This window comes from Engraulis encrasicolus, chromosome 8 (genome assembly GCF_034702125.1).
Source record: "Engraulis encrasicolus isolate BLACKSEA-1 chromosome 8, IST_EnEncr_1.0, whole genome shotgun sequence".
NCBI classification, from domain to species: Eukaryota; Metazoa; Chordata; class Actinopteri; order Clupeiformes; family Engraulidae; genus Engraulis; species Engraulis encrasicolus.
The window spans coordinates 49,165,134-49,189,193 of NC_085864.1; the positions used below are offsets into that span (position 1 = coordinate 49,165,134).

The following is a 24,060-nucleotide window of genomic DNA, read 5'->3' on the forward strand; positions in this document are numbered from 1 at the left end:
TTATCCGCTTTATAATTTTTGTTTAATATTGTCATTAACTATTTTGTTTTAGGTAGGCTGTCGGTGAACACGGGATGCCAAGCATGGACAAGGAGGACAACCTGGCTGAATACATTGTGGAGCTGCACCATGAAGCCTCCCTGACCCACCCCCTGCATTTTCAATACCACTTGTTCTCCCACTCCACCCAAACTGCTCCTCTTGTCTTTTCTCGGCTTACTTTTCCTCTCTGTACATTCCCCAGACAACAACCGTGGGTACAGTTTTCATACCTGCCAGACCTAGTGCAACCACTTCAGCCCCCCTGGACCACAGAAGCATCTCTCAAAGGCTAGATTTAATAAAAAAGGACTGTAGATAGTAATTGCAGAAATGCAGAAAATATGGTCAATATCGCACAAAAGAAACTGGACATAGTCAGTACAAGAGCTTTATGTATGGCCCTAATACTCAATCCCTTTCAAAGGAGGAGTGGCTGAAAAAAATGAACAAAACCAAAAGCAGTAACTCTAAATATTTCTCTGCTGTACATTTATGTAATGTGACTGTACATATTGTTCATACTGTTCTGATGTGTGTGTGGGTGTGTATGTGTTGACGCTAAATTGTAAATTTGTATGTTTAGATTACTCTGTCGATCTTGGCCAAGTTTCGTGTGTGTGTGTGTGTGTGTGTGTGTGTGTGTGTGTGTGTGTGTGTGTGTGTGTGTGTGTGTGTGTGTGTGTGTGTGTGTGTTTTATGTAAAATTGCATATTTGTATAGGCCCTAATTGTTTATGTCACTTCAGATTATTCTATTGATCTTGGCCAGATCAGGACTCCTTTGTGTGCATGTTTTTTTTTTACTGACAACTATTTGGGAATGGGTCTGGTCGGGGCACAGTTAAACATTGTTGTTTTCGTTGTCATATAACCATTGAACATGGCCAACAGTTTGTGTGTTTGGTGTGTTACTTGCAATAAAATGAAAATATTTCTTCAAAATGTCTTTTCATTTATGAAAAAATATTTGTGTAAAATATGTAAGTTAACCTCCATCTATTCAGGAAGGTATCCCCTCTCATTTATTCAGCAGAGTAATCATTAACCAAGATACCTTATAAATAAATCTATAGATTAATGGCATATCATTTTAAATATCTATAGGACTTCTGGAGAACTTTATCATGTGTGAGATTTTTTTTAAAGCCATTGTATAGCCTTTTTAGTGGCCACATTACATGCAATATTTGTCTTTATGAAATGTTATCAGTAATATTGCTCAAACCACACTCAGACAAGGGCAAAAAAAAGAAAAAGAAAAAAAAAGCCCAGTATTGCACCCCTAGTGGTCTGTAGGTAAATAACACTCTTGGATGGGATTCGACCCAACCACCTTTACATATCACTTGATACTAAATGTTTGAAAATGAGTTAATGCATTATGCTATGAGTGGTAAATGTGCCAAAATACATGTACCAGCTTCTTTTCTTTCTCTTTCTCTTCCTTCCCCCCCTTTTCCCCTCTTTTCCTCCTTCTTTTCTTCCTTTTTCTTTCTTCCCCCCTCTTGCTAAACGAGTGTTCCCCTCGCCTGGCTCAGTGGTTAGAGCACTGGGTTGGCAACCCAAGGGTTCCCGGTTCAATGCCTGACCAGACCATGGCTGAAGTGCCTGGGAGCAAGGCACCTAACCCCCACACTGCTCCCCGGGCGCCGCTCAGCAGGCAGCCCACTGCTACAGACTAGTGTGTGTACTTCAATGTGATTCACTAGTCCAAATGGGATAAAGAGCAGAGAAAGAATGTACCCTAGGGAACCAAAATTGGCTCCAATAGTTGTCAGTATACATATTAATGTTGATCTGTAGGTTGATCAACTCCAACCTGATTTCTATTCCAGGCTGTATGAATCCAAGTACTATCCCTGGGGGGGCTTTCCCACCCTGACAGAGAAGAGCTATGACTATCTGGCCTTTGCCCTGACCTCACATCTCACACAGCTGCATCTGGAGGGCACTGACGGTTCATCATCACTGGAAGTTTCATCGTCAGCTGGCTGCCATCCAGACTGCAAACCCAGGATGTTGAGGTAATAAACATTCACATTCACATTCGTGTGTGTCAGTGGTGGCAGAGGAAGCTGATTTCACATACTCATCCAAAAAACCTGTTGGCCTAATATAGAGGCAAGGGAGGATGCGTATCAACCATGCATTTACTGTTCAACGAAATTGGGAAAATATGTTGTTGACCATTTTTGACAATTGAGCAGACTGTTTTGCATATGATGACTTTAACAGTGAAATCACTGAAATCACATTTTGAAGAGCAAGCATTAGACAGAGAATTGACTAGTCAGTTTAGATAAGCAATATCTATTCACTTCAAAAAGTGAAAAAACTCTTTGTGTTAACTGTAGACTATCTGTAACCATTTGCAAAGATGCACATAGATGCATCAAATATGTTCAAAGCTCTTGGAATTAGATTATTTGATGAACGCAATGAGAAATGACATTCTGTTGTGAAAATTGCAAGTTAGTATGGGGATTTGCCCATTTACCCAGAATGTCCTCTCGTTTTCAAGAAATAAAACAAACCAATGGAGAACACCTGTGCTAACACCAACCATGCGAACAGACCACCCGTGTTGAACGCATACGAATGAACTGGGTATGTCTGGGTACTTTGCTCGTAAATATGCAGTAGTTGTAATTCACTCATATTAACTCATTTTAGTCATCTATGTGTATCTGTTTAAAAACCATCATTTAGAGAAGGGTGTGAAGATTGAATGAAAGGAAGTTGAATGGAACTCCGACAGCCCAGCTGTCACGAAACACAGACTCAAGGCACAGGAAGTCAGTTTTCAGATTTTACTTGATGGTTTGCAGGAATTCAAACATTGAAACAGAAAACTGGACTCATCAACGCTCAGAAGATACACTTGTCAAAATGGAGTTTAACGTAGGAGTAAAGGATTCGGTCCAAAGGAAAATAAAGCAGAGTCCAACAATTCAACAAGATCAAAAGTCCAAATTCAAACTTAACTTCAGGGATTCTTCTTTGGGGAGATTCAAACAGCAAGGAGCTTGGAGTCCATGTATCTCAAGACGAAGCCAGACAAAGAATGAACAAAGACAGGGGTTTACATAGGGCTGGCAATTAAGGAAATAAAGTGCAGGTGAGAGGTTAGGTAACGGGGTAACGAGGGTAACAGGTGGCCAATTAGTAATCAGGGGAGAGTGAGCGTGAAGCTGGGATTTCAGGTGATTGGAGAGTGGGCGTGATTGGTGGAGAGCCTGGTGTGGCTGTGACATTACCCCCCGCCCTCCAGGAGGCACTCCCAAGGTCGACCCCTACCACGGTCGACCCCTACCACGAGGGGCTGGTCGGCTGAGGTGGGTTCTATGAAAGTCGGCGAGCATGGTGGGGTCCAAGATATCAACTCGAGGAACCCACGACTGATCTTCAGGGCCATAACCTTCCCAGTCGACCAAATACTCCAGACGACCTCTGCGGCGCCGAGAGTCAAGGATGGTCTTGACTGCATAGACGGGACCCTCGTCCAGGAGGAGTGGCAATGGAGGATCCGCAATCACACCAGGCTCTGTAGAAGAAGAGACAGGTGAATGAAAGGGTTTGAGAAGCGAGACATGAAAAGCTGGATGAATCTTGTAACTAGGAGGCAACTGCAACTTGAAGGTGACTGGATTTATCTTCTGTGTGATAGTGAAGGGGCCAATATATCTGGGACTTAGCTTTTTACAGGGGAGACGCATTCTGATGTCTCTGGTCGACAGCCACACCTTCTGCCCGACCGTATACTCGAATGGAGTGGACCTGCGGATGTCAGCGTGGTGCTTCTGACGGCGCACTGCCCTCTGCAGGTGGTGGTGAGCCTTGTTCCAGACCTCGCTTTCCCCCTGCCATGCGTCAACTGCTGGGACGTTAGATGATTCTCCAGACCAAGGGAAGCGAGGTGGTTGGTAACCGAGAATGCACTGGAAAGGGGTAAGACCAGTGGAGGGTTGGTGCAGGGAGTTTTGTGCATACTCGGCCCAGGGGAGGAACTGGGCCCAGCTGTTTTGGCGGTCATGGCAGAATGTGCGCAGGAATCGTCCGATTTCCTGGATCTTCCGCTCAGTTTGGCCGTTGGTTTGAGGGTGATAGCCCGAGGAGAGGCTAACAGTTACTCCCAACTTTTGCAGGAAGGCCCGCCAGAATCGAGAGATGAACTGGGGCCCCCGGTCCGACACAATGTCCTCTGGAAGGCCGAAGTTCCGAAACACGTGTGTGAACAGTGCGTCAGCTGTGTCTGCTGCTGTTGGGAGGCTCTTCATTGGAATCAATTTGCAGGCCTTTGAGAACCGGTCTATGATGACAAGAACACAGGTGCTGCCATCGGAAGGAGGGAGATCCGTGATGAAATCTACACCTAGGTGTGACCAGGGCCTTTGTGGAATGGGTAATGGGACGAGTTTGCCTGCCGGCAAGTGGCGTGGAGACTTGGACATTGCACATGCTGAACAGGGGGTGACGAATTGACGGACATCCTTTGCCATTCCAGGCCACCAATAGCGGTTCTGGAGAACGGTGAGGGTGGCATTGGCACCAGGGTGTCCGGTCCCAAGAGATGAGTGGGCAGCAGTGAGGAGTGGACTGCGTAGACTTTTGGGAACATAGACATGGGAAGCTGGAGCATTAGACGGAGCAGGCTCAGTCTGGGTGGCAGCTCGAATCTGGGCATCAATTGCCCACAGTATGGGGCTCACAATGATCTCTGGGGGCAGTATTGGCTCAGGGGGGTCAGTGTCTTCTTCAGAGTTGTGGAGACGGGAGAGGGCATCTGCTCGCACATTTTTGGAACCAGCACGATAGGTAATTGTGAATTGGAAGCGTGTGAAAGACAGGGCCCACCTTGCTTGTCAGGGATTCAATCTTTTGGCCTGACGGAGGTATTCCAGGTTTTTGTGGTCAGTGAGGACAGTGAATGGGTGCTTGGCCCCCTCCAGCCAGTGACGCCACTCCTCCAAGGCAAGCTTAATGGCGAGCAGTTCTCTGTCACTGACGTCATAGTTGCGCTCTGCAGCCGTGAGCTTCTTGGAGAAGTAGGCACAAGGGTGGAGGCGATGAGATTCTTTTTGGACCTGAGACAGAATGGCTCCAACTCCAGATGTAGATGCGTCAACTTCCACCACAAATGCTCTTTCAGGGTCCGGATGGCAGAGGATGGGTGCTGTGGTGAATGCTCTCTTGAGCTGGTCGAATGCCAGTGTGGCTTCTGAGTTCCAGGCTAGGGATTTGGGTTTGTTACGGAGGAGGGAGGTCAATGGGGAAGTTAGCATATTGTAGTTGTGGATAAAGCGTCGATAGAAGTTTGCAAAGCCCAGGAAACGCTGGAGTTTTTTGATGGTCTGTGGACGAGGCCAGGACTGCACTGTTTCCACCTTTCCATCATCCATACTCACTCCTTGTGGGCTGGCATCATATCCCAGGAACTGGACTGTGGTCTGGTGGAATGCACACTTCTCCGCTTTGAGGTAAAAGCTGTACTGCCTCAACTTAGACATAACCTGGGTAACATGCTGCACATGAGTCTGGTAGTCACACGAGTATATTAAAATATCATCGATGTAAATGATGACAAATTTGTTGAGGTACTCACGAAATATCTCGTTCATGAAGCCTTGGAAGACGGATGGGGCATTGGAAAGACCGTAGGGCATCACCAGATATTCGTAGTGGCCTGTGGGTGTGATGAATGCGGTCTTCCATTCGTCTCCCTTGCGAATTCGCACCAAGTTGTAAGCGCTACGGAGATCCAGCTTGGAGTAGACAGTTGCTCCTCGTAGCTGTTCAAGAGCAGCTGGAACAAGCGGCAGGGGGTAGCGAAACTTGGTGGTGATTTTGTTCATTGCCCTGTAGTCGATGCAGGGCCTCAGGCCGCCATCTTTCTTAGACACAAAGAAGAATGGAGAGGCGGCTGGGGATGTTGAGGGTCGAATGTAGCCCTGTTCCAAGGCCTGGGCCACATATTCCTCCATGGCATGTTGTTCGGGGATGGACAACGGGTAGATCTTTCCATGTGGTATTGGATGTCCTGGCAGAAGATCAATGGCACAGTCCCATGGTCGATGTGGAGGTAGACTGGTTGCACGTTGGGGACAAAAGACATCTGCGAAAGAGGAGTACTCTGGAGGAATGTGAATAGGCTGGTTCTGGTTAGGACTCTCAAGGGTTGTGGCTTGGACTGACAGGGGAGCAGTGAGGGTCCGTTGGATTGGGAGTTGGGGAAAACATGACCCATGGCAGGATTCACCCCAACGGAGGATTTCACCCGTGGTCCAGGAGATGGCAGGTGAGTGCTTCTTTAGCCAGGGAAGGCCTAGTATTATGTCAACTGTGGCATTGTCTAACACTAGGAAACTAATGGGCTCTACGTGAAGGCTTCCTACACTTAGCTCTAGCACATTAGTTTGGAATTGTACCTGTTTGCGGGAGAGAGGCTTCCCCACTATTGAGTGGACGGTGAAGGTTGTGGAGCAGCGAGTCTTCGGGAGTTGGAGTTGATGGCAAAGGGATCCAGATATGAAGTTCCCAGCGGAGCCTGAGTCAAGGAGTGCAGAAACCAATTGTTTGGAAGAGGCAACAGTGAGGAAAACAGGGATAAGGAGAGGCTTAAGATGCACTTCAGGAGCATAGACTGAACTCACCGTTGGACGTGGTGGACGAACTGGACATTTGGTGATGAGGTGTGCATCTGACCCACAGTACAGACAGAGACCTTGTGTAATCCGACGGCTGCGCTCTGTGGGACTGAGCTTTGTGGTGTCCAACTGCATGGGTTCAGGATCACTCTTCGGCGTGCGGTTGGAGGTTGGTACTAGCACATTGGCATCTTGCATGCAAGCCTCACGGCGATGGGCGACTCTGATAGCAAGCTGGATGAATCGTTCTAATCCAATGGAGTCATCATAGGAAGACAGGTGCAGGCGGAGAGAAGGTTCGAGCCCTTGGCGGAAGGTGGTGATCAAGGCTGCTTCGTTCCAGCCACTAGATGCAGCTAGTATTCGGAAACGCAGGGCATACTGTGTGATAGCGCTTCTACCTTGTTTCAGGTTGTAGAGTTTGGTCTGGATGGTAGAATCTCTCTCTGGAATCCCGAACACCTCCTTGAAGTGAGCGACAAAGTTTTCAAGAGATGTAGTGGCATTTCCAGGGTTGTTCCACACGCTTTCTGCCCACTGGAGAGCACGGCCAGTCAGCATTGAGATGATGTAGGCGATGCGTGCACGGTCATTTGGGAAACGATGAGGGTGCATCTCGATTGCCAAGGAGCACTGTAGCAAAAACCCTTTGCAGCCTTCAGGGTCCCCAGAATAGGGTGTAGGGTTCACCACATGCGAGTGGGCAATCACCAGAGCTGATGGAGTCACCTGCTGGACCCGTTGGGCCTGTGGCATCTGCTGGACCTGCGGTGGCTGTGGGGCTTGCTGGATCGGCTGAGGTTGGAGGATTTGCTGTGGCAGCGGCGGAGTAGCAGCTGCAGCTGCTGTGAGTGGTTGGCCGAACTCGTCCATCAGGTCTTGGAAGTGGTCTTGGGTTGGATTGATTGTAGGCTGATCCATTGCCTGGTCTGGCTTTCTGTCACGAAACACAGACTCAAGGCACAGGAAGTCAGTTTTCAGATTTTACTTGATGGTTTGCAGGAATTCAAACATTGAAACAGAAAACTGGACTCATCAACGCTCAGAAGATACACTTGTGAAAATGGAGTTTAACGTAGGAGTAACGGATTCGGTCCAAAGGAAAACAAAGCAGAGTCCAACAATTCAACAAGATCAAAAGTCCAAATTCAAACTTAACTTCAAGGATTCTTCTTTGGGGAGATTCAAACAGCAAGGCGCTTGGAGTCCATGTATCTCAAGACGAAGCCAGACAAAGAATGAACAAAGACTGGGGTTTACATAGGGCTGGCAATTAAGAAAACAAAGGGCAGGTGAGAGGTTTGGTAATGGGGTAACGAGGGTAACAGGTGGCCAATTAGTAATCAGGGGAGAGTGAGCGTGAAGCTGGGATTTCAGGTGATTGGAGAGTGGGCGTGATTGGTGGAGAGCCTGGTGTGGCTGTGACACCAGCGTGCTACTCCCTGCATAAAAGCACAGCTGCCACAACGTCCCTCGTGTCCATCAAACAGTGTCCATCAAACAATAAATACTACCTCCAATCATCAGGAAACCTTTAATTTTCCCCAGCCTCAGAAGTGAGGAGCGTTTGTCAATTTAGCCAATGATCACCCTGAATTTTAGAAAAAGCTTGACACTCAAATCTGCCTTTGACAGTAGTAGCTGGGCTGCCAGTTCATAGAATCCCTTGGAAGGGCGACTGCTCCTCAATTTAACATTGAAGATGTAGCAATTTCGTCAGAGAATTTCAGAGGCAGTTTGGCTTCCCCTTCTGTCTTTGACAAATTGCTTCTGGTGTGTGCGTGTGCGTGTCTGTCCTATGAATGTGTTATGCATGTAAGGTATAATGATGCTTAATGTATGTGTCTGCCCTTCTAGCCTGAAAAGATGTGATCTGACAAACAATGTCTGCGGTCTGGTCTCTGTTCTGATCTCACACAAATCCACACTCTCTGGGGAACGCTTGAGTGAAGAGGAGGTGGAATGTTTATGTTCTACTTTTTGTCATCAGGAGGACTGCAGACTGGAGAAAGTACAGTAAGCACCACTTGATTGTGTGTGTGTGTGTGTGTGTGTGTGTGTGTGTGTGTGTGTGTGTGTGTGTGTGTGTGTGTGTGTGTGTGTGTGTGTGTGTGTGTGTGTGTGTGTGTGTGTGTGTGTGTGTGTGTGTGCAGGGTGCGATTTGTAGGGGGGGGATGGGGGGGATTGTCCCCCCTTCTGGTTTTGATACCTCCACTTTTCCTACAGGATTTGAATATTTGCGGTATGTAACTCCATTGATAATGCTTAAAATCTGAAACGTATGCCCCCTTCTGGTTCTTCAACAAATCACACCCTGTGTGTGTGTGTGTGTGTGTGTGTGTGTGTGTGTGTGTGTGTGTGTGTGTGTGTGTGTGTGTGTGTGTGTGTGTGTGTGTGTGTGTGTGTGTGTGTGTGTGTGTGTGTGTGTGTGTGTGTGTGTGTGTGTGTGTGTGTGTGTGTGTCGTGCTACTGGCTGCTTTGACCAGGACAAAATCATCTGAAATAAAAGGGCTCACCTTTTAATACATACTGTACAATACAATGGAGTGCATTAATGTATGTTGCATAACTTAAATCTGATGTCCTTCCCAGGCTGGATGACTGTTACCTGTCTGAGAAGAGCTGTTTCTATTTGGCTTCGACCCTAACCTCGCAATCATCACATCTCAAGCACCTGCATCTGGATGTCTTTATTCCCAAGGATTCTGCTGCTGAGAAGCTAATTGCTCTGAAAAATGATCCACACTATCAGTGAGTTAATCACTACAGCAGTCATTAGTTTTCTTCCTGAATGGATTTTGTCACCTTTTTATGTCTGGCTGTGTAGCTGAGTGTGCATAGTCATACAGTCACCCTGTCTGCATTCTAAAGAATAACAAAAATAATGTCTCAATTTTACGGCACCTTTAGTGATTCTTTGCCTGGCTCTTGCCCAACCTCTGTAGTTCTGCACAGCTTTGTGTGCTCCACTACTTGGTCTGGGAGAGTACGCATTGGCTTCGCCTTCAGAAGGCATGGCTTTATCTATCATTCTGCCCGTCCTTGCCACCAACAAATTCCTTCAAAAAAGACAATTCTGTTAATTTGTAAATAGTCAATATACTGTAATGTATAATCTGTCCTGTGACTCCTCAATGCGAGCTGCCACTGATATTGAAGCAATAAATGCTCCGTCTATTTTTCTGGCTTGAGATGCGGAGGATTCATTCAGTGTTCCAGACCTCTGTTTGTACAGTATGTAGCCACACACACACACACACACACACACACACACACACACACACACACACACACACACACACACACACACACACACACACACACACACACACACACACACACACACACACACACACACACACACACACACACACACACACACACACACACAAATCAATCAATCGAACAAATCAAAAGTGATTCTACTGTATGTTTTCTTGTTACTATCACAAGGGGCCAAGCACCGAAGTTGCACCTTTAGTGATTCTATGTTTTTTTATTATTATTATTATTATTATTATTATTATTATTATTATTATTATTATTTATATATTTATTTTTCTTTCCATATCGGGTTTCTATGGCAACCCTAGAACCATAAGCGTAAAAGTTGAACAACTTTGCACACACATTCCAGACAGTCCCCTGAGTACTCACAAAAAAACTGTAGGTCCCCACCCCCAATGCTCTAGTGCCAACTGCAGGTCAAAGTTGCAGTTACATCTCTGCTTGTAACTTTGGAACCATTGGTCTGATTTTCATAATTTTTCAGCAGGATAGTTTTCCTGCCATTTTGAATTCCCTCCTCCGTCAAGTCTCAGCATTTTTTTTTCGATAAGTACATGATCCTTGGACACAAAAGACCAAGTCACACAAAAGTTGCAGGGCAGATTTTTAAGAAATATACAGTGAGTGTCAATTTTGTCTTGCCTTGCCTTTGCCTTGTTGATGCCAAAAGGTCAGAGGAAAATGGCCAGTCTGATTTGAACTGATCGAAAGGCAACATTAAGTCTAATAACCACTCATTACAACCGAGGCATGCAGAAGAGAATCACTGAACACACACAGCACATCAATCAGATGGGCTACAGCAGCAGAAGACCACAGGTGCCACTCCTGTCAGCTAACAGGGAAATGAGTCAAGGATTTGCACAGACTCACCATAAACAAAGCTAGAAGATCTGAAAAATGTTGCCTGATCTGATGAGTCTTGATTTCTGCTGCAATACTCTAGTGGAATGGTCAGACTTTGGCGTCAACAACATGAAAACATGGATCCACCCTGGCTTTTATTATTTTATTCTAATTATTTAATATTTTAAATACACATGGCTGCCTACCTGTGCCGGGCCATGCATTTGCAAAGTAGTTGATTTATCTCCTATTATATTGATCAGTGAATTCTTCATTGCATTGTACCGCATAAACATTTCTCCTCGTATTTTGGCTTCAGGGTGGACTCTCCTTGCCCAAATGTGTTGTACGATTTAAGTGTACTGAAATGCTGTGCTCATGGAAGATATTTCATGTTGATAAGTTTTAAACAAGTGGTCCCCACAAATGTTTGCTACATTTGCTGATCCCGGAATTAGAGGAGGAAAATCCTCATATGGAAAAAAGTAGGCTATTTCAATATTTATTTGCCAGCTTGTATGATATGATACCGTATGCCGTATTTTGTGCTATACTGTGTATCGCAATATCTCATTGCATCCTATAGATGGCAGTAATACAATGTTTTGAACATCTGCCCAACTGCAGAGCTACTACAGAATTTTATAAATACATTAAGTAAAAATGTGTTTTTTTTTCACTCAAAAGGGCTACATTGTAATATTACATTGTCATTACAGTGTTCATACTGTATAACACCCACTCCACACACACGCTCACAGCAATTTCTACCAAGCAGAATGGCACACAAAAAACGCCACTGTGGATATTGTGATATAATGCTAAATTTGAGAGAGCTTTAACATGGTGTAACTCTCATGTCTCAAATTGTCACTGTAATGATGCTGCTTTACAGAGTGAATATCAGCGATGATGGATCTAACAGGCGACTGAAACTGAGCTGGACAGCTCTGGAGGACTCTGAAGTGACCACACCGTCTGCTAACTGCCAACAGCAACTTCACAAGTGAGTAGCTATTCCAGCATCCTGTAGCTCATTGTTTCCCAAACTGGGGGCCGGGACCCTTAGGTGGTTCACAGGGGGTTGCAGGGGGGTTATGGACAGAACAGAAAATAAGAGTAAATTAATTACCTAGAATGATTTAAGCCACTTAATCTCTTTCCTCAAAAGATTTGAGTTAAAACACGTCTCCACATTTACAAAATGTGCAGATACATTAGCCTCCACTAGCAGCTCACCTACACACACAGCAGACATATCAGCATCCGCTAGCAGCTTCCATTCACACATAACAGAGGATACATCAACCTCTACTAGCAGCTTCCACTCAAATACCTGTACAGCAGATACATTAGCCTCCGCTAGCAGCTCCCACTCACATACAGCAGATACATTAGCCTCCGCTAGCAGCTCCCACTCAAATACCTGTACAGCAGATACATTAGCCTCTGCTAGCAGCTCCTACTCACACATACAGCAGATACATTAGCCTCTATTAGCGTCTCCCACTTACATACAGAGGATACATTAGCTAGCAGCTCCCATTCTTTAGATGCTGCAGATAGGGTGACCAGCTGTCCGGACTTCGGCCGGACAACCCCGCCCCTTAACTTTCTAACCTAGCGTCCTCGCGCAGTACCCATTGCTTCGACTTGCCGACTCCCCGCCTCCGTGGATAAAACAGTGAAGTCGGCATGCTAAACTGTAGGCAGAAATCAGGGAACAGCGCTGCCATCTTACCTCAGACTAACTCAGCTGCCAACAACAGTTTTACTTGTAAAACAAGGTTTTTTTTTATACGATTTTCGCATTTCATTACCTCACTCCGATAAAGGAGTCATCAGTAGGCTACTAACTTAATGTTGTATCAGAGACGGCAGGTTACGATAGACAAATCCTTCCGTTGTTTTCTGTATTATTTCATAAATATTTTTTTCATGTAGGCATATTTTGGGTAGTCATGCATAGGCCTATAATAGACAACAATTCATTTGATTTACTTTACTCAAAGTTGGTCAGGAGTGTGTTTATCAGCGGCGTTTTAAGGGAGGCAAACCGCTTCTGTCAACCTTTTTTTTCATGCAGACGCTGGATAACCATAACAACAACACAAGCTCAAAATACAGACAGAGCGCCCGTGCAGAAAGACGTTTCTTTGCCCTGTTTGTAAAGTTGTGAGAGCCCTCGTTGTAAAGGCATTTAGCGAACAAACTTAGTTGCACTATGCGTTGCCACCAGTGCAGGAAAAAATAGGAAACAGACAGTAGACAATATTATAGTTACCTTATTTAACTTTCATACAGTCAGTTAATGCACTTCATACAGGGCTATGGACCGCAATAACACTAATAGCACAGAGATTTCCCCGACATAAGGCGACAGCAATACACAGTTAATTCGCTGTGCGAAGTCTGGGGTTAAATCTGGAGTAACATGGCGGCCGCAGATATCGGAAACGCGACCGACTGTGAAGGTCTAGTTTGCGTCAATGACGTTGCCTCGCATCTCGAGGCCATACGCAAAAGGCTAGGAGGAAAGGAAAGACAAAGAGAGGGACACACAGACGTCGTGAACAGGTCGTAAAAACGGACCGATGGCCACCCTAGCTGCAGAGCTGCTCCACACACATAGTACCATACAGCATACAGGAACACAGCTGCTCTCTTTGGGCAGCCACAGGTGAGTCTACGTAGATAATAACATACTAGGCGAGTACATTTAGGGTTTAACCCCAAAAAAATTGATACAAAAGGTTTTTTTATGGATTCTATTACTATTGGACCTGCTAAATGACATACTAAAAATCTAGTAAAATCTGACTTTGGGAAATGAGTTTTTTCAACATGGCTGCCATAGGCTTATTATAAGGGTCAAGAGACACTCCAGGTGAATAGGCCAAAAAAATTAGCTTGCCGATATCACCATGAAACTTAATCCGGTGATTACTCACATATTTGTGAGAAAAAAAATGTATTGCAAGTTTTCTGAAATGTTATGTTTTAATATGGTAATTGGACTATATCTAATTAAATATGCATTACATTTCAAAATGCAAAACCTCAAAATCTGAAAAAGCCAAGCTCAAAATTACTCTTTTACTTTGTTTCTAGTAAGCCAGAAGATATCTTCAGAAGAGATTATGGACATCTCTTTTTGTTTTGTAGTAAATCTAAAAATCTTTGTGCAGACACACCAGCTAGCATTTTTTTTTCAAAAGATGATTATTTAACATCTCTCTTAGATAAATAATTGAGTTTTATGTGTCTCAAGTTCTTCCAGACATTCTTTGAGTCTGGTGGTATCATTCTTAGCATGTATCAAGGGCAAGGTCAGCTGTCCTGAAATCATAGCCTCTCCACAGAGGTGTCCTAAGGGCTGGTGCTGGGACTCCTATTTGCCATGTACACCACATCACTGGGCCATGTTATCTGTTCTCACAGCTTCTCACAGCTTCTCATACTACTGTTACACCGATGAAGCACAGTTACTTTGTGCCAGATGACTCCACGGTCACACACATTTCCGCTTGCCTCTCTGAACTATCCACAAGTATGAAGGAATGCAATCTTCAGTTGAGCCTTGCCCAAATGCACTGCTGGTGATCCCAGCCAAAGATTTAGGTTGCCATGATATCGAGCTCAATATGGATTCTGCTACTGTTGCCTCAAATAAGGCCACAAGAAATCTAGGTGTCATTGTTGATGACCATCTATCATTCTCTGACCACATAGCCTCAGTTTCCCAGTCATGTCCTCTGCCCTAATTGAATACAAGGCCCTGACCCTTGCCTATGAAGCTACAACAGGCCCTACTCTGGCTCACCCGAAAGTTATGCTAAACCCCTATGTCCTTTCAGGATATTGTCTGTCTCCAGTACCAACCGTTTCACCTTGCCCTCTACTTACACATGTAGTGGCTCCTGTCTATTCAGTTCAGCTGCTGAAAGACCCAAAATACCTAGTGACACCATGATTCATCACTGATGATGTGCCCTGACAAACAGCACATGGATATTATCATAGCAGTAGTGTCTTTATCCACCCAAACAGCACTCCAAACAAACAGATCCTGAAAACATGTTAGTTCATGCCAATGTAATTATCATGTAGTAACCTTTATTTTAAAAAAACTTTGATCTTGAAAATGACACCTTTCCTGAAGTCAGATTTTCCTAGATTTTTAGTATGTTATTAAGGACACTTAGAGGTAACATAATCAGTTGAAAAACCTTTTGTATCAATTTTTTGGGGTTAGGGCCTTTTTTTGCATAGATGTACTCGCCTATACTGTTTCATGACTCTATGTCACATAGTGATCTCATACTCTTATTATACATTTTTCACAAACATAATGACAGTTTTTCATAACCATAATTAACTGTGTGTATGTGTGTGTGTGTGTGTGTGTTCGTATGCATGCAAGTCGTCAGAGCTGTCAAAGCTGTGCCCATATCCAGGACCCTGCTGGCAACTGTTGTGTGTTGCAGCCCTCTGTCTCCTTGGAGAGTGGAGAGTGTGTGTACACTGTGAGTTCTCCGGCAGGGAGCTATGAGTGCTCAGAATCTGGCCTGCGCTGGTCGTGTCCTGGTCCAGTCACCCTGCAGTACCGCATCAGCAAGGAGGAGATTTTCTGGGCCCAGTTGCAGATGCTACAGTACCAACCCGTGGGTCCCCCTCTGGAAATCAAGCTTCTGTCAGGAGAGCTGGAGGAGGTCCACCTTCCTCACTCCCTCTGCTTGGGTGGTTCAGACCCAGGTGTGCTGGGAGATGCAGTCAGGGCCCTGCATGGCGACGACAGTGGCGTTTCCCTGGAGACGTGTGAGCTGACTCGTTTCCATGGAAAGCTCCTGGCACAGCACTTCTCCATATGGCAGCTGGTGGCTAGTTGGGGTGTCCCGGTGAAGAGCCACTGCGAGGTGCTGATCTATGAGCACTGCCCCCGGCCACTGGTCCTCCACACCTTCCTGCTGCCCTCACCCTCCTCAGCACGCCAGGCAGTACAGGACAGGTGGGGGGGCGGGGGCATCGTCAAGCCATCCCCCGACCACTCCCTCAGGGTTGCCTCTAAATTCCGGCTCTGCAGCTCCGCAGCTTGCAACTCCACACCTTCCAGCTCCACACCTTCCAGCTCTGCACCTCCCAGCTCCACACCTTCCAGCTCAGCAGCTCTAGACATTCCACCTTCACTTGTGATCACACCCACAGAGCTGACGCTTTCCTATAGGAACCCCCCAACATTCTTTGAGGTGTTCGTAAGGAACCCATTGGAGCAGTTCAAGTTGGAGATCAAGGATGCGGATGACCATACTGTTTGGGAAGTGGAGCTGAGGCAGGGAGTCGACTATAACAAGACAAAAGACCAAGCTGACACGCACACTCCAGAGTCACGCACAGGTAAATACACAGGTGCAGTGTATGTGAAAGAGGTAGTGTGCGTGTGTCTGTGGCATGAGACCATGCAGGCTCAAGGCAAATCAGTCAAATACAGGACAGCAAATAGGTGTGTGTGTGTGTGTGTGTGTGTGTGTGTGTGTGTGTGTGTGTGTGTGTGTGTGTGTGTGTGTGTGTGTGTGTGTGTGTGTGTGTGTGTGTGTGTGTGTGTGTGTGTGTGTGTGTGTGTGTGTGTGTGTGTGTTTGTGTGTGTGTGTGTGTGTGTGTGTGTGTGAGCCCAAGACAATTTTCTTATCCCACCCCATGTCTCTCACACATATTGCATGTTATTCCTTCACAGTCAAATTAAATATTATTAACAGATGTTAAAAGAGGAATCACAATTATTGCTTCTTGAATGGATGTCTACATGTGGCAACAGATGGTACAAAGTCTGTGCAGATGACTGTTAGTACTAATGCTTAGTAATCATGTACCCAGAAAGTTGCAGATTTTAATGGACTCCTGTAAGAGTAGGCTGATGGATGGGCAATACCCTTATTGAAATGACTAACTAATGCACTGTACATAAAGATCTGTAATTCACTTTGGACAAAAGTGTGTAATGTAATTGTAATGTAATGTAATGTCTGTAATGTAATGTAATGTCATATTATGACAGTAACAGCAGATCTGACGGACCAGCAGCTGTTGATTGTGGCCAAGCTCATGGGCAAAGAGTGGAAGCAGGTGGGCATCGGCTACCTGGGACTGTCCATGCAGGAGCTGCACAAGATCCAGGAGGCGGAGCAAGACGTCACCTTGCAGCGCTTCCTTATGCTGGACCATTGGAGGAGGCAGCACAAGGGTACAGCGGGGCCTACAGAGTTACACCACTGTCTGAATAAAGATGACGTACCCAATGACGTTAGAGAATGCCTGGAAGGTAAGGCCGTGGGTGGATGTGTGTCTGTCTTTCTCTGTCTGCGACTATGTATGAAAACACTGATATTTTTTATAAAATTGTTTGAGTAAACACACACACAAATGTCTTTTTCTTTACTATTCAGATATGGCGAAGGGCACCGGCAGCCAATGAGTGTACAGGTTTGTTGGAAGAAAGTGATCAACTTCCTGGGAACAATGGATCAAACAGCGAATCGCTTGCTGCGAGTCACAAATTACGCGCGTCACCGCAAGCAACCGACTGCACATGCTTGCTTTAAAAGCAGTAGACCAACACGCAAGATACTGGTGGTGTCATCCAGGGGGCAGAGAGAACAGCATTGCGATCTGGAAATTGGGAACTCAGACTGTAAACTAAATAAAAATAAGGACTCCACAGGCAAGGAGACATACTGCTACTACTTCTACATTTGCACGATCCTTTGACAAAGTGCATCGGGGAAGTATGATCGCAAATCGAATGTTTTTAATTTCGGACGAGCTCGAGAGCTCTTGAAAAGTTGCTGCCATCATCATTTTCTCCAGAAGCACTCACATGGAACTGCAGTCTCTCTTACGCTCGCCCCCAGCGAGTTTAAAAATATAGCACTTAACGCACGCGTTTGGTTGCAGTATCTAACGTGCATAAAATTGATAAAATATGCGCACACGTATCCTACAGCAGTGGTTCCCAACCTTTTTCTTAAGGGACCCATGTTTTTACTATTGTAATCTTTGGTGACCCAACCACGCGAGATGCGTGTCACAAGATGCCCTCTGTTTCCTGCGAAAACTCATTTTAGTTATTTTATTCCTCAATTCGTCTTTGGTCAAACATAGAATAAATGTTTAATGTAGCACTTACAATTTGTTGCTTCTATGCATTTATTAGTTAAATGCTTTGTCTTTTATTCAACATGGGCTATATATGTTTAAAATGAAACCCCTTAAGAATCAAGAGGGCTCTGCGACCCCTTGTGGATCTTTGGCAACCCATAAGGTGGGTCTCGACCCATAGGTTGGGAACTACTGTCCTACAGCAAGCATACTGAGGGACAAAGACCTAAACAGACTAGCCTGGTGCTAGTCTAGGGTGTGTGAGTGTGTGGGAGTACACATATCTTTGTACTGTATGTTTATAGCTTGGGAATCTTTCTTGGAATATTGAGACTGACCTTCCTTGGATTTTAAATATTTTTTCGACCAAGAGGTCCAGTCGTTCTCCACTCTCAAACAAGCATACTGTATACAGTTTGTACTGTGGAGAATACATTGCAAATAAATTATGATACTGTTGATTCTTGGAACTTGAAATACTTTATATACTTTTAATATATTCAATATATACTATTAATATTTTTTAAAAGTTGTATTTGTATGCCAAATATGTATATACTTCACAAGTACTTGCGTTGTCTGAGATTTACATTTTTAATACAATCTTAACTTGTGTTTTAATATTCTTTCAAATTCTTTTTGTATTATTATTGGTTATATCAGATTATCTGAACATGTAATATATTGCCTTTGCAATATACTGTCCAATATCTCAAGTACTCTTAATTTAATCCGCTTGTGAAATCCCAGGGAAATGAATGTTTTTGTACTGTATATAGCTGAGCAGTGCTGTGAGGAATGGCGTACTGTTTATTTGAGTGTCTGCCATGTTAAAATGACCTTAATCAACAGTACTTAAACTTGAAGAGGGAGAAGAAACCTGAGCAAAGCATTAATTTTACTGTTAAAGGAACCAGGAAAATATTAACTTCATCAACAAGGACAGAGAATAAATCTTTGACCCTGACGCATCAATACGACTGAGCGATGGCACTGGGTGACAATAGATTATTATCCACGGTGACAAGAGCCTAGTTACCCACTTTTGGCAAACAATGAGGTTTTGAATTGTCAATACTTTAGACAAAGACGGCTGATAATGTCCAAAATATGTCATTTACAATGTTTACATCAGCATGTCTGAAAGCGCAGCCAGCTTCTTTAAAAGCATGTTGTCATAGGGATGCACACTGTTTTTTTTGTTTGTTTGTTTGTTTTTTAAAATCTCGCATATACATTAGAAGTGGCATCACTTGCAGTCACACCAATAAAATGATTCTATATGAAACATGAGCCTTTGGTTTCCCCTGTTACAATCACCAAAATGCATACTGTACTTGTTTGTAATAATTGTATAAGATAATTGAATTGGTGTGTTATTCATAAATGTATGCAGGCCTTACCGAAGGCCTACACCTTTGACATGAGTTTGGAAATAGAAGATGTATCACCATAAATGTGTCTTTATTCTATAACACATATACAATTACATGGATTGTGATAAACACTTACAATGATTCAGTGTTTGCACCAGATATGTGCTAGCATTCACTTCTAATCCTAGATCCAGTGATGCAACATAATTCTTGCATGTAGAGAGTAGATGTGTTATGTAAATTCAGGTGTCTAGTAGCATACACACATACAAATGCATCTATTTATAGTCTCTCAGTGCAATAATGGGGGAGGGGGGTGTTTGATCAGCAGGGATAGGCAAGTCAGATAACAGACGCAGATGATGGGGGATGGGATTTAGCAGATCAGCTGCTTCTGTGAAGGAGAAAGGTTGATATACTAGCATACTCAATTATTATTATTATTATTATGCTTATTATAATAATAATCATTATAACTATTATCATTATTATTCCCTGCACTGCTTCAGGTGTGGCGAGGGTTCCCCACATTGTTGCTACTCCACGGATGCCCTCTGCTGCCTCCCCACCTGTACTCTATTGCCACCTGCTGGTCAATGTCCTGAACTGCTTTTCACATCTGCAAGTTTGATTAATATACATGGGTTCTACATTTTTGTTGTCTCCTGGCGGCGCGACTCTAGCGGCACACAACCTCTGATTGCTGGAAACCGCTGTTGGTCAATAAATTACCTATCCTGATTGGCTGCCAGTGTCTTTGCCCCTCCTCACAGCACTGTTTTTGGTGAACCCATGTATTGGTAGAAGGCAGAGATGAAAAGATAACACCGGGGCATTGATTCTCAATGGCTTAACTTATTATTGTTTGTTGTTGTCATATATTAGGTGGTCTTCAAATAACTGTTACTGTAACTACTTTTTAACTGTTTGTTTCAGTTAACTCTGAAAAAGTCATTGTCATCGTCATCCTTTGTTTATTGACAAGCATCATCCCTTTGATTAAAAATAAAAGTATGCAATCAAAGTAAAACACAACAAAATTGTAAAAAGTAATTAATGTAAAGGGAAACAAAGTGAATAAGGCTTTTCAGTGGTGTGATACTTTATAGATGCATCTACGGTTTTAAAAAATCTTGTGTTAGCACTGCTAGACCAATGGTTCTTAACCTGGGTTTAACCCCTTAAGACACAGCATTATAAATGAGCTGTTACCAGAATGGCAATGACCAAGTCATAATGTATTAGTAAAGGCCCCGTGCACTGTCGTAGTAGTGTACTACTATAGTAGTTAACTTTCAATGTCTTACAGCGTGCCACAGGAGGTACAGCGTGCATTCTAAAATGCTTGAGGGGACAAACTGTATTAGATTTTGTCAGTATAGGTCTCTATGCAACCATACAACTGTACAACAACACATTGAATAATTCGGCTTGCTTGTATTAGGAGATGAATTGATTGTCAAAATGTGATTTTGACACATTCCTTGCACATCCCACTTTTATTCATTGTTATCATTTAAGTTTGATTTCCCCTGCACATAGTCATTGGCAAAGTGAACAATCTTCTCCAGGGCATCCAGGATCAAACAGTCAGTCTTGCTGTCCACAGCAGTTTCCTCGTGATAGTTCTTCACTGGGAAGATGCATGTCATGGGGACTCCAAGTGCATTACTGCACCGCTGCATCTAAGAGAGAGAGAGAGAGAGAGAGAGAGAGAGAGAGAGAGAGAGAGAGAGAGAGAGAGAGAGAGAGAGAGAGAGAGAGAGAGAGAGAGAGAGAGAGAGAGAGCATCTTCTTGTCTGATTACCGTCAGTCAGGTGAAAATTGTTAGTGTAAATCTGGAACTGATATTATGTTAAAAGAAGTACTAGAATGTTTTCTTAGTTAAGTGTATGATAACCTTTGAATAAGATTGTGAATCTTTTGTGCTATTACTCTATACGTACAAAGAACAGGAAGCGATGAGGGTTAACACATTCAAGATGGTCGATGTTCAAGATGGAAGCAATGACATGAGAAATAATGTTTTGGCATGGAATTCCACCCATTTTCAATAATATTTTACAAATGAAGCCACTTACTGTCTGCTTAATCGTCTTGCTTGAGTAGATATGCTTCAGATCAGCCTTAACCAAAGGGCAACATTCATCCACATGTGTCATGAGCACTACCTGGGGGATATCTGTGGGGAAAAGAATAGGTGATAACCAGAGATGTCTGGCAGGACAGGCAAACCCTCTTGCCATAGTGTACACAGGGCGGGTTATAGTCAATTTGGTGCCCTAGGCCAATGCTTCCCAACCTTTTTTGTCTTGTGTACCCCCAAGCCTTTTCATTGTGCCATGAGTACCCCCTAAGTGAAGTTCTATATCGCTTTCTCCATCCCAATGTAACTAAGCTCCATATATTTGTTGAAATTAACATTTTCCAAGTACCCCCTGCAGTGTGCTCGCATATCCCTCGTGGTACACGTACTCCTGGTTGGGAAACACTGCCCTAGGCGAGCACAGATATTTCCTTTTTATGGAATTGTACATTGGCATCTGTAAACATATAGTGTTATACATCTGAGATCGAGCACAGCTGATCTAGTACCATGTACCTGTACTGAGTGCCCATTAAAAGTCCTTCTCAATGTAAAGGTTCATGCTTAATTTCGCTTAATATTGTAATTCTATGGGGGACTGTGGTGCCCCCCAAGACATCTGGTGCCCTAGGCGACCGCCTAGTCTGCCTATGCCTAGCGCCGGCCCTGAGTGTACATCAGTTCATGCTTAATTTCGCTTAAAGGGACACTGTGCAGGAAATGGTCAAAAAGGGTACTGCAACTACGCTGTTCATTGAAACTGGGCTGCCAATTGCCAAATTGGATCTTTACATGAAAGTTTTCTAAGTTTCTAGTATGGTCCAAGTAGAGTTGTTTTTGCAGCTAAAAATGGCTATTTTTGAAAATTCAAAATGGCGGACCAAAGAGAAGATCCCCCTTTTCATGTATGAAAGTGCAATTTTTCCAGTCATAATGAATACTTATTTGATGGTGGTAGTAAGTATTCATGGAAAAGGCAACATTAGTGAATGGGCAGCATGAATTCTGGAAATAAACAACTAAAAATCTCACACAGTGTCCCTTTAATATTGTAATTCTATGGGGGACTGTGGTGCCCCCCAAGACATTTGGCGCCCTAGGCGACCGCCTAGTCTGCCTATGCCTAGTGCCGGCCCTGAGTTTACATCGGTGATCCTGCTATGTAATTTACCAATAAACGCATCACCCTCTTAGCCCTTATGTTAAAGACATGTTACTTGCCTTTGTGTCCTTGGACAACGGCCAGTGAAATGGCCTGGTTATGGCAAAAGTCAAACCATTTCAAGTGGGAAAAATGTATCTTTAGGGTATTTGTATATCACTGTCAAATGTTAAAACATTGTAACACCATTTGAGGTCTCATTATAATTTGTTAAAGGCCTAAATGCACTCATAATGCGCTATAAATATGGGCTTAATAGAAAGTGTTGCCAAGCTCATTTTGCAGGGTTCTGGCAATACTCTTCCTATGTCATCTGGCTCAAAGAAGGAGATAGTGTTCCCACAGCTGGGTTGCAAGCTGTAATTTGGCCTCCTCCACGTCCCCTATAGTGTATTGGCATGTCTCCTGTTATTTCCTCCATACTCTGGAGGCTGTCCTGGGGGACACAGCAAACCCTCTTGTCATAGTGTACATCGGTGATCCTGCTATGTAGTTTACCAATAAACGCATCACCCTCTTAGCCCTTATGTTAAAGACCTGTTATTTGCCTTTGTGTCCTTGGACAACGGCCAATGAAATGGCCTGATTATGACAGGTACTCCCTTCTGAGAATAGGAATCCTTTAACAATAACCATGCACACGGTAACTTTAATGGACAAACTTTAAAATACTGAAATACTGTACAGTACAGTATGCCTGTGATGGTTCTCCCTTGAATGCTGTCACCAGTGCCCCATGAACACATACAGTTTCACAGTTTACACAGTATTAGCAGAATGTGTAACTTAAGATTTTGGATTCATTTGGAAAAAGTCAAACCATATGAAGTGGAAAAAAATATCTTTTTGGGTATTTCTATATCACTGTCAAATGTTAAAGAACACATTGTGAAACCGTTTGAGGTATTCTTCTAAAAATGTACATTTTGGACTGCATTTTTTTAATGTACAAAAACCTTTCTTGTGTATTTTTTGATTCTGAAGGAATATGTTGCACAACATACATGCTGTGTATTCTAAACATACACTAGGTGGTATGTTTACATTATCTTCGATCTCACCTCCTATAGCGCTTCTAACCTCCTTCATCTTCTTATGAATGAAACAGTTGTGGCAGCCAGTACACGCAGGCTTGCACTTAGAATTATCCGATGTGGACGGACCCGTGCATGCAGATGAATTATCCAATGTGGACGGACCCGTGCACGCAGATGAATTCTCCAATGCGGATATTTTGTTTGCATCAATCACTGTCACCAGGCAGTGGAACTGGTCGCTGAAACTTGGATTGTGGTTGTAGCTAGCATGCCCCTCAGACAAGGGAGTTTTAATGTTGAACTATGGAAACATTAACAAGTACAGAGGTGTACATTTTATATGTTGACAATGTTAGACTAAAACAATGGTAATATTTAGGCCTACTAAAATGTAAGTATACAGCCCCTGTTTCCCATGTATATCAAGC

The 24,060-nt window shown here is 43.8% G+C and overlaps 1 protein-coding gene and 2 long non-coding RNA genes across 3 annotated transcripts; 2 read left to right on the forward strand and 1 right to left on the reverse strand.

Moving 5' to 3' along the window:
- The first annotated feature begins 1,959 nt into the window (after positions 1 to 1,959).
- LOC134453755 (uncharacterized) lies at positions 1,960 to 9,430 on the forward strand. Its single transcript, XR_010035727.1, has 3 exons — positions 1,960 to 2,065; positions 8,543 to 8,701; positions 9,278 to 9,430. It is a non-coding gene; the product is annotated as an uncharacterized LOC134453755 (long non-coding RNA).
- A 3,202-nt stretch (positions 9,431 to 12,632) lies between these two features.
- LOC134453945 (uncharacterized) lies at positions 12,633 to 18,729 on the forward strand. Its single transcript, XM_063204692.1, has 4 exons — positions 12,633 to 13,499; positions 15,243 to 16,213; positions 16,872 to 17,135; positions 18,722 to 18,729. Exons 1-4 carry the CDS (start codon positions 13,414 to 13,416, stop codon positions 18,727 to 18,729), a joined length of 1,329 nt encoding a protein of 442 aa, XP_063060762.1. The 5' UTR covers positions 12,633 to 13,413.
- A 1,781-nt stretch (positions 18,730 to 20,510) lies between these two features.
- On the reverse strand, positions 20,511 to 23,926 carry LOC134453756 (uncharacterized). The gene is made up of 3 exons (XR_010035728.1): positions 23,657 to 23,926; positions 21,429 to 21,529; positions 20,511 to 21,032 (listed from the first exon to the last, which is right to left on the reverse strand). It is a non-coding gene; the product is annotated as an uncharacterized LOC134453756 (long non-coding RNA).
- Positions 23,927 to 24,060: the final 134 nt, after the last annotated feature.

Coding starts and splice junctions, on each gene's coding strand:
- LOC134453945 (XM_063204692.1), top strand. CDS start 13,414: ATGGCCACCCTAGCTGCAGAGCTGCTCCACACACATAGTACCATACAG. Junction 13,500..15,242: donor CTCTCTTTGGGCAGCCACAG/GTGAGTCTACGT, acceptor TATGCATGCAAG/TCGTCAGAGCTGTCAAAGCT. Junction 16,214..16,871: donor CACTCCAGAGTCACGCACAG/GTAAATACACAG, acceptor ATATTATGACAG/TAACAGCAGATCTGACGGAC.